The 10131-nt window shown below is 39.8% G+C and overlaps 1 protein-coding gene across 2 annotated transcripts in view; it reads left to right on the forward strand.

Annotated features, from left to right (window-relative positions):
* The window catches only part of LOC135104891 (monocarboxylate transporter 13-like), a 189081-nt gene extending 186835 nt beyond the window's left edge, over positions 1 to 2246 (forward strand). Inside the window, exons 10-11 of one of the 2 annotated variants that reach the window (XM_064012617.1) lie at positions 1 to 41; positions 1027 to 2244. The exon at positions 1 to 41 is cut by the window's left edge and continues 166 nt beyond it. In XM_064012617.1, coding sequence (XP_063868687.1) covers positions 1 to 41; positions 1027 to 1955 — 970 coding nt within the window. In that variant the 3' untranslated portion in view covers positions 1956 to 2244. Of the gene's footprint in view, positions 42 to 1026 lie in introns of both variants that reach the window. The other variant, XM_064012618.1, reaches the window with a different exon arrangement.
* The last annotated feature ends 7885 nt before the right edge of the window (positions 2247 to 10131 follow it).

Below are 10131 nucleotides of genomic sequence, written 5' to 3' on the forward strand. Positions count from 1 at the left end.
CTCCACGGCACTCCCCATACTGCTGGGGGTGCCCGTCACTGGTGGGTGGCGGCCGACGCGATGGTGGTGGCCTGGGCCCGTATTCTGAAACGCTTTGCTTTCCCTCCAGGACTATTTTCAAAGGTCACATAAATGATTAACAGGGTTCTTAAGAATGCTTCTTTTGTTAACCTGTCACTAGAACTGTGATAACATGCTTAAAAACCCCTTTAGCTTCAATTAGAGCCTGGAGGTGCGGGCAGAAATGTTTCAGAATAAGGTCGTTGGTGTTTGCCTGGCTGTAGTGTAGCGTGTTTGAGTCAAGCGTTGTTTAGTCATTAAATCGGTGTGATTTTTTATTCATCTCAGTCATTAAGTTGTGAATATTTGTGTTGTTCTGTTCTGTTGTATTTTGCTATCCATGTATTTGTCTGTATTCTTTATATATATATATATGTATATATATATATATATATATATATATATATATATATATATATATATATATATATATATATATATATATATATATATATATATATATATATATATATATATATATATATATATATATATAATTACAATAACATTTTGCGTTTCTATACATATGGTTAGTTAGGTTAAATGTAGATTCATTCAGTACATTATTTTCATTGATAATTCCTTCATTGTGTAGATCGTGATTTTTTTTTTCACATAAATAAATAGTCACTGTCTCGAAATTAGTAGGCTAGGGTTATTTCCATAAGAACCTTTTTTTTTCATATTTGCTTTGTTTATTTATTTATTGTTTGTTTGTCGCTGTTTTTCAGTCACTGGAAGAATGTACATCAGGAGCCGTCAACACCCTCTCACTCACTCAGTTACTCACTTCGTTGTAGTCACTTCTGAATTACTTTTCGTGAGTGGTGCGTGCGTGCGTGCTCTCTCTCTCTCTCTCTCTCTCTCTCTCTCTCTCTCTCTCTCTCTCTCTCTCTCTCTCTCTCTCTCTCTCTCTCTCTCTCTCTCTTTTGTAACCATAGCTAACGCCCACCCCTCGCCCCGCAGGTTACATCAACGAGAGTAACCCGAAGAGCGGCTACTTCTTCGCCAGCATCTTTCTGCTTGGCGGCGCCTCCTGCCTCTTCCTCCTCAACTACTTCCGGGAGCGTCTGTCCAAACACGACACCACGGTCTCCTTCACCACCGTGGACTCCCACCTCGCCCACGATCCCTACGCGGTGCCCCTGGAGAACGGTGGCGGCGGAGCGGCTGCTACGGGAAGCGCTGGGGCCTCTGGGAGCAACAAGGCGCCGATGGCTCCGCCGCCACAGCTCCCCAAGGCACCTGTGTGTACCTGCGGCGCCGACTCCAACGCGCCGCCGCCGCCGCCCGCCCTGCAGCTCCCAGGGCCTGGACAGGACCACGCCAAGGCCTCGGCGGCGCTGAACAAACTCGGCAAGACCATCTCCTTCGCCACCTCGGTGGACGTGGTGGAGCCCAAGCTGCGGCCCGAGCTGCTCACCTGCATCTCCGAGGAGGGGCTGCTCGATCACTACTACGACTACGTGGTGGACTGCGTCAACTCCTGCCGCCACGACGACTTCTGCAGTGAGCGAGGCAGCGTGGACGGCGAGAGAGACGAAACCGACGACGAGGGTCTTGAACCCCGTCCTCGCCACCACCAGCACCAGCACCACCGCCCTCACGCCTCCCAGCACCCAAGGTTCCGCGTGCACCTCCCCCACGGCCGCCGCCTGGGGCAAGCCAGCGGCGTCAGCTTCAGCGAGCCTGAGGACCTGGCCAGGCTGGGCCAAGGTGGCTGCGGGAGCGGCCGACGACTGGCCCACTCCTCGCCCGCCCACCATGCCCATCATGAATACACTCCCCCGCCCCTGCCCGCCCCGCGGCCCCCAATACTGCGCCGCCAGCCGCAGCCCGCCACCCGCCCGCGACGCAACATCACCGTGATAGAGGAGATGACCACCTCCGTGTGACCCCCCCCGCCCCGGCGCTGCTGCTGCTGCTGCGGATGCTCCCGCCACGGCCCCCCCTCAGCGTTGGCAGGTACCCACGTCCCCTTTGCCACGCAGAGACACGCCACAGAGTGACACGGGGACCGCTTGGGCACGCCGCCCCCTGCTGCAGTCCTGCCGCGCCGGTGATGGGCGGATCCTCTAGTGAATTGTTCGTAAACCCTTATAAGGGACTTAGGTTCAGAAATACTCCTAATGTATTCAAAAGACAACAATATATATATGAGACATAATATATATATATATATATATATATATATATATATATATATATATATATATATATATATATATATATATATATATATATATATATATATATATATATATATATATTCTGAGTGCAATATTTGCCTTTCCGACGGTCAGTATCTACCACGATGTGTGGCGTGGTGTGCGCGACAGACTCCCGCAGGCTGGTGAGACGACACAGCCTCGCTCACACTCAAGGTTCAGTTTTCCACGACAACTCTTCTTCCCGCCGCAGGCCTTCACGTTTCTTCCTGTACACAAATGAGGACGCGATCTTATGTAGGTATGTATGTACATAGCCGTGTGTACGTGCTGCTCCGTGCACACCATTGTTCGTGTGTGCGGTTGGATACTCACACGCCGACATCGCTGTGATAGCCGAGGGCCGCGCCACGTTGTCGTTGCCGTGTCCTTCCTCCCTCAGGCAAGTAAGCGGGTGTCCCTCGCATTACACCGCCGGGGCGGGTCCTGCCGCCATCTTGGCAGCCTGCCCACCACTGGGGCCACCATCTCCTGACTTCTCCGGGATCGGCCTCCCCCCACCGCAGGCGTCCCTCAGCAGGCCGGAAGCCGCTCGCGGGAGGCACTGCAGGACAGCTCGCCTAGGTAGGACATGCGGAGACAGATCTGCCTCGAGTGTTATGAAGCAGCGAGTAACGCCTCGAACATCCCATCCCCCCCGAGACCCGCACTGAAGTTTCTAGGCGACGAGACTCCCACCAAAGAAAACCCGAGTCAACGTAGTGTTAGGACGAGGCGGCGTCCAGGCGTCCCGTCCGCCGCCCGTCACCCTCTGTTTTGTGAACTTGTGTAATCTCTCTCTCCCTAACTTTGTGGGCGTGTGTGTGTGTGTGTGTGTGTGTGTGTGTGTGTGTGTGTGTGTGAATGAGCAGTTACCAGGTGTCGGCGCCCGCCATCCCAGACGAGCATAATACTTCCCCGTGTGTGTGTGTGTGTGTGTGTGGCCGCATCAGTGTACAGGACAGCGACGTGCACCCCACCTGTCGTCTGGCGCGTGTTGGCGGTGTAACAATACTGTATGTACATTAGGTTGTCTTCATCGGGGAAACCACAAAAACCATCAGGCAACAATACACAAAACAGAAATAGCAATAATGAGTGTGAGTGTGAGTGTAGTAGTGTTCTGCAACCTCACTTTAACTACACACTCGCTTCACTGCAACACCTCACCTTTACCGCATCATTCACTTGAGTATTACAGGCAACACAGAATTTTGGGCATAAATTTGAATCTGAAAAAAAGCTACAGTGGAAACAAAACACGTGAGAGTTGGAACGCTCGAATATTTATGGCAACAATGAATCAGTGTTGCCAGGGCGTGTTGCAACAGATTTACAGACGAATTTATAAACTCGCAATACTGTGGCGGACTGGCGGCTTCTGCTCCCTGCTGTTACGTTACCATCAGTTATTATTATTGTTCTTGTTGTTGGTATTATTATTATTATTATTATTATTATTATTATTATTATTATTATTATTATTGTTATTATTATTATTATTATTATTATATCATCATTACTACTAATAATGTTACTGCTACTACTACTGTTTCTACTACCGCCACACCACCACCATCACTACTACTACTACTACTACTACTACTACCACCTACTATTACTACTACTACTACTTCTATTACTACTGCTACTACTACTACTACTTCTAGTACTACTACAACTACTACTACTACTACTACTACTACTACTGCTGCTGCTGCTGCTGCTGCTGCTGCTGCTGCTGCTGCTGCTGCTGCAGCTGCTGATGCTGCTACTGCTGCAGCCGCCACTACTACTACTACTACTACTGTTGCTGCCACCACCACCACTACCACCACCACCAAAAAACTAGTACCCACCAAACTTTGAAACAAAATAAGAAACATGGAAAAAAAAGGAATTTCAGATACGCGTAGATGAGTCAGTAAATCATACATATAAATATAATGATAATAATAATAATAATAATAATAATAATAATAATAATAATAATAATAATAATAATAATAATTATAATACATTAGGCGGCCACACCAACCGCTACAAGGAATCAGCACACACACACACACACACACACACACACACACACACACACACACACACACACACACACACACACACACACACAGTAACATTAACTGAAGTCTACTTTTTATAATCAAACTCATGTATTTTAGTAGTAACTTACAAAAAGAAACTCCTTTATTATATCTACCTTTGTCACTATTATTATTATTATTATTATTATTATTATTATTATTATTATTATTATTATTATTATTATTGTTATTATTATTATTATTATTATTATTATTATTATTATTATTATTATTATTATCATTATTATTATTATTATTATTGTCATCATCATCATCAGTACATTTAGGCGTTTTCATCCCCTCCTCCCTTCACCTGTGCGGCATTTGGCAAGCATTCTACTGGTAATACTAATCATTTGCCACGCGCTTCAGTACCTGTGTTGGCGCGGCAGGGGGCAGGTGTATGTTCGTGAGGCTCACACCTGCCGCGCCACACCTGACGACTCGTGAGCCTGACGACTCGTGCGGTCAACCCGGCAAACGTTGACTTCCTGAACGTGGACATAAACGTTTTTTCTTGAAACTTTCGTGTGGTGTGTGAGGAACGGACGGTGTCTGTGAGAAAGTGATATTGGTTTCCTGTAGGTGCACACCTGTCATTGTTGTTGTTGTTGTTATTATTGTTGATTATTAATTATTATTATTATTATTATTATTATTATTATTATTATTATTATTATTATTATTATTATTACTACTACTACTACTACTACTACTACTACTACTACTACGGCTACTACTACTACTACGGCTACTAGTACTATTACTACTACTATTACTACTACTACTAATATTGTGTATTTTCGAAGTGAGTTAATTTTTCATTAATTTCAGTATCATAACGTACATTTTTACTTCATTTTTCATCACCAATTTTTCGTTCTTACAATAATTTATTTGATTTATTTCCGTCTCTCTCTCTCTCTCTCTCTCTCTCTCTCTCTCTCTCTCTCTCTCTCTCTCTCTCTCTCTCTCTCTCTCTCTCTCTAATCATGTTCCAATTTCACTCCGTAGAGTTTTTTTTCTTTTTCTTACTCATTTTCTATTTTTTTTCGTTTTGCACTTTTTTCTTTTCTGTTTTGGTTAATGCTCGGAATTTTCACTGTTCACCACAGGACAAGTCGCGCGCGCACGTGTGTGTGTGTGTGTGTGTGTGTGTGTGTGTGTGTGTGTGTGTGTGTGTAGAGTAATTATTGTGGTGGAGTGGCAGATTATATACATGTAACTCATTTTGTACTTGCTCGTTATGGTTTAAAAGAAAACATCCCCTCATCCTCCCCTCCCTCCTGTTCTCCCCATTCTTCCCCACTCCTTTCCTTCCCCTACTTCCCTTCGCCATCTAAACATCATCCCTCTCCTTCCTATCTCTTTCTCCTCCATTCTCTCCCTATTCCAATCTTTTCTTATCCATTTTTATTTCCCATTCTTTCTCTTCACCAATCTCTCTTATCACGTATGTATCCTCATTCTCATCCCATTATTCCTCTTTATTTTTCGTCCCCCAATTTCTCCCATTATCCTGCTATCCTCATTCTTATCCCCCATTCCTTCCCTTCCCCCCATTCCTCCCATCTTCTATTCATATTCATTCTTCCTTAATTCCCATTTCATTACTCCTACTTACCTCTTCTGCTATTCTTCACTCCCTGTTCATTCCCATTCTATTCCCCATTATCCTCCATTCCCCATTTCCATTATTTCTTCAGTCATTCCATTTCCTCATATTCCCTCTATTCTTTCCATTCCCTCTCCTAATTTTCCTCCATTCTTCCCTTTTCCTATTCCTCTTTATCCGTTAAGAAACCCACACAGTAACCTTGTAAATAATAATAATAATAATAATAATAATAATAATAATAATAATAATAATAATAATAATAATAATAATAATGATAATAATAATGTCTAGCTGTGTTTGTATAAAGTCGAGAGTTTGCGGATGTTGTTTCGTTTTTGTTTTGATTTTTTTTTCTACACATATATGAATTTTTGAGTCCTTCGTGAGGCAGCGAAGACCGTGACGTCACCATGATAAAAAAAAAAACATTAAAATATATTTAAAAAAAAGCATCAGCTGGGACTAGAAGGAGGAGGAGGAGAAAGATGATAAACAAAGGAAAAAAGAAGTATATTTTTATAAAGTCCTGTTGTTGTCCGTTTGTTTGTTGTCTGTTGTCCTTCGTGGAGAAAACAAAATAATAGTAACTACACTACTGCTACATATTACTACTATACTACATAACTATTAGTGCGTGAACCAGTGAATAATTAAGAAAAAAGTAATTAATTCGTAAGGTTTTCAAATACCGGAGCGATCGGTTTGTTGTGGTCTTTAGAAATTGTTGTGGAGCTCCTTAATCTTCCCTGACACGCCAAGTATCGGAGGGAAAGTTGTCACAGTGCGGGCCGTTCTCTTGGGTGTTTTCATAATTTTAGTGATAGCTTTAAGAAGAACTACATCGTCAGTCAGAAAAAAAAAAAAAACATCCATCTGAATTTCACTAACCATTCTTAAAATCTTTGAAAACTTTCCTTTAACAGGGTGTCTTCATAATTCTTGGGATTATTTTAATAAGGATTTTACATTGTCAATAGGAAAAACGCCCCTCAGAAGATGACCAATCATTTCCCTAGCCCTTGAAGGAGTTTTCAAGGGTGTTTTCGTAATTTTTGTGATAAATTTCATAAGGATTCTACATCATCTGTCAGAAAAAAAAACGTCCATATTAAACAGACTAATTATCTCTGAAAATTATTAGAGCAAAAGAACGAAGCGTTTACAAGTACGGACTTGTAAAAGAAAAAAAAAATAGGGGTCACAAGGATAGATATAGTATTTTTAATAATCGCTCAGCAATTTAAGTTTACTCTTTAAAATAAATCACAATTATCTGCAACAGAAAAATAAGCGTTTCAGCAGCACGCTAAGGGTTGGGGATATGACAATGAAGTGCCCAGGTTTGCTACAAGAGAAAGATGGATAATGCTGGGGCTTTTCTAAAGACATGTTGGTGTTTTGGAAGCTGCCACTTGAGACCATATTCTGAAACACTTTAGCGCCGCACAACCACTACTTTCAAAAGGCTCTAGATGAAGTTACACGGGTTTTCGAGAGTGATTTTATGGTTTCTAGTGACAGATTAACAATATTTCTACATAATTAACAGGAGAAATTCTCTTGAGAACCCAACTAATCATCTCTGTGGCCTTTGAAAATATTCGTAGTGAGAGAGCAGAGCGTTTCTGAATACGGACCAGAGCCACTGCACGAGGATTCGGAGTGTGGGGAACATTTAGTTAACCCTTTCATTGCTCCGGTCGTGTTAACATTCACTGGGGAAAAAAAAAAAAAATTGTATGCGTAAACGTAAATTTAGAGCGAACATGTCAGTTTTGTCTTTTCTAGACGACAGAAGTGTTTAAGAGACTGTAGTACCAAATGAATGTCTAAACTTGTATTAGGTGATTATGAAAGAAAAAAATGTCCAGCATTGAAAGAGTTGTGTGTGTGTGTGTGTGTGTGTGTGTGTGTGTGTGTGTGTGTGTGTGTGTGTGTGTGTTTAGTGACTATTCCTGAAATATTCCGAATTTTTGTGAATATTCCATATTTTTACGAGGTGGTGTAGAGATCTTTGTGAACGTTCTGGTGTTCAGGAGTTTAAAGGAGAATTTCGAACCTTTTTAATGAAAGAAAAATTTGCAGTATGAAAGAAATCTAAGAGTTCCAAAATATGTATCAGTCCAGTCTCCGCCTAAAGAAAATGTTTGTAATCTCAGATTATTCCAGGCGAGTGAAAAGTTACTGTTATCAATACCGTAATGCTGGAGAACTGAAAGAATTGACGGCTAATAATACCAAATACTTTCGGATAGAAAAAGAAAAAAAAAGTGTCTATTCTTAATGTCAGAATACTAATTCGTAATACCGAAATTTTCGATTAAGTGAAAAATATGTTTACCTCATTGTAATACCAAATATTATGAAAAGATTTTTTTTTTATCCAAAATACCCCAAAAAAAATTATATTCTTAATAGTACCAAAACTTCTGGATAAGTGAAAAATTGTTTGCTCGTAATACCAAAAATTATGACTGAGGGAAAAAAAAATCATTCGCAACACCAAGACTGCAGATAAGTAAAGTGTGTTTATTCATCTTACCAAAAAAAAAAAAAAAAAATTGGATAAAGGAAAAAATGTTTGTTCGCAATACCAAAAATTGCCTCATAATTGGAAAAATCATGGCGGCACCAGTGTTGAACGAGTGAAATAAATGTGAATTTTATTACATCCGGAAAAGTTGTGTACATAATTAACACTTTAATTCCGTATAGATAATAGAAATTAAACTGTGTTCCAAGTAACAAAAATAAAACAAAAATAAATCAAAAATATTTATATGTCTTCGTGACACTAAGAGTAAACTGAAAAAAATAAATGTTATATTAAAGATCGGATAAGTGAGAAAATGTAAACGTTATAAATAAAAAAGAAAAAAATCTGATAAATCGAAAGTAAATGTGTCAACTTAGTAAAATTCCGGATGAGGAAAGAAAGCGTCACATACAAATGTCTTACCAATACCAGATTATTCCGGAGAAAGTAAGAAAGTGTCATTAATACCGAAAAAAAATGGATTAACTTTTAAAATGTGTCTTTTCTATATCACACTACTCCGGAAAAATTAAAAATGTGTCCTGCTAACAAAATTTTTAAAATGCATGGGTGAAAGAGTGTGAATGTAAAAGAAACAAAAGTAGATCTCTAGATAACTGAGTGTGCGCTGAAGACAACGTTGAACTCGTTTATGTGTCTTCGTGAGGCAAGTGACGGAGAGAAGACAAGGAGGAAAAGTATAGATATTAAAGACAATAGGATGAAATGCAAGAGAAAGAGGAGAAAAATAAGATAATATATGCCAGACTATAATTTTTGGAAAGGGGTGTAACGAGAAAAGAGGTGGGGGGGATAGGGTGGTAGGAAAGAGGGAAGCAATAATTACGAATAGATGAAAGAAGTAATGAGAGAGAGAGAGAGAGAGAGAGAGAGAGAGAGAGAGAGAGAGAGAGAGAGAGAGAGAGAGAGAGAGAATTGTGAAGTTCCTAAAATTGGAATGACTGACCGATGGAGTTTATATTAAATGTTACAAAGCTGCATTTACTACTACTACTACATTATTATTGTTATTATTATTATTATTATTATTATTATTATTATTATTATTATTATTATTATTACTATTATCATTATCATCTTCACCACTACCATCACCATCATTACTGCCTATTATTATTATTATCATTATCATCATTATTTCCAGTTATTATTATTATTATTATTATTATTATTATTATTATTATTATTATTATTATTATTATTATTATTACTGTTACTGTTGTTGCTGCTGTTGTTATTGTTATTGCACTAAGAAGCTTTTATCATATTTCACTACTGTTATCTGACGTTCTGTGTGACTTATTCAACAAACTTATCTATTTACTTGTCACTCTGTTTATTGAACTCACTTCGTCTTCTTTCATGGAATGTATTGAGAGAAGAAAAATGTCTTGTTAATGTATATTGCGTTGGAAATGCAGAGAGAGAGAGAGAGAGAGAGAGAGAGAGAGAGAGAGAGAGAGAGAATTCCCTATAAACCAAGTGTGGTATTAATTTTTTATCTATACATTTATGTATTTATTTATTTATTTATTTATTTATTTATTCAGTTAGTTAGTTAGTTATTCGTTTATACATTCATTTATTCGA

This window comes from Scylla paramamosain, chromosome 11 (genome assembly GCF_035594125.1).
Source record: "Scylla paramamosain isolate STU-SP2022 chromosome 11, ASM3559412v1, whole genome shotgun sequence".
Lineage (NCBI taxonomy): Eukaryota > Metazoa > Arthropoda > Malacostraca > Decapoda > Portunidae > Scylla > Scylla paramamosain.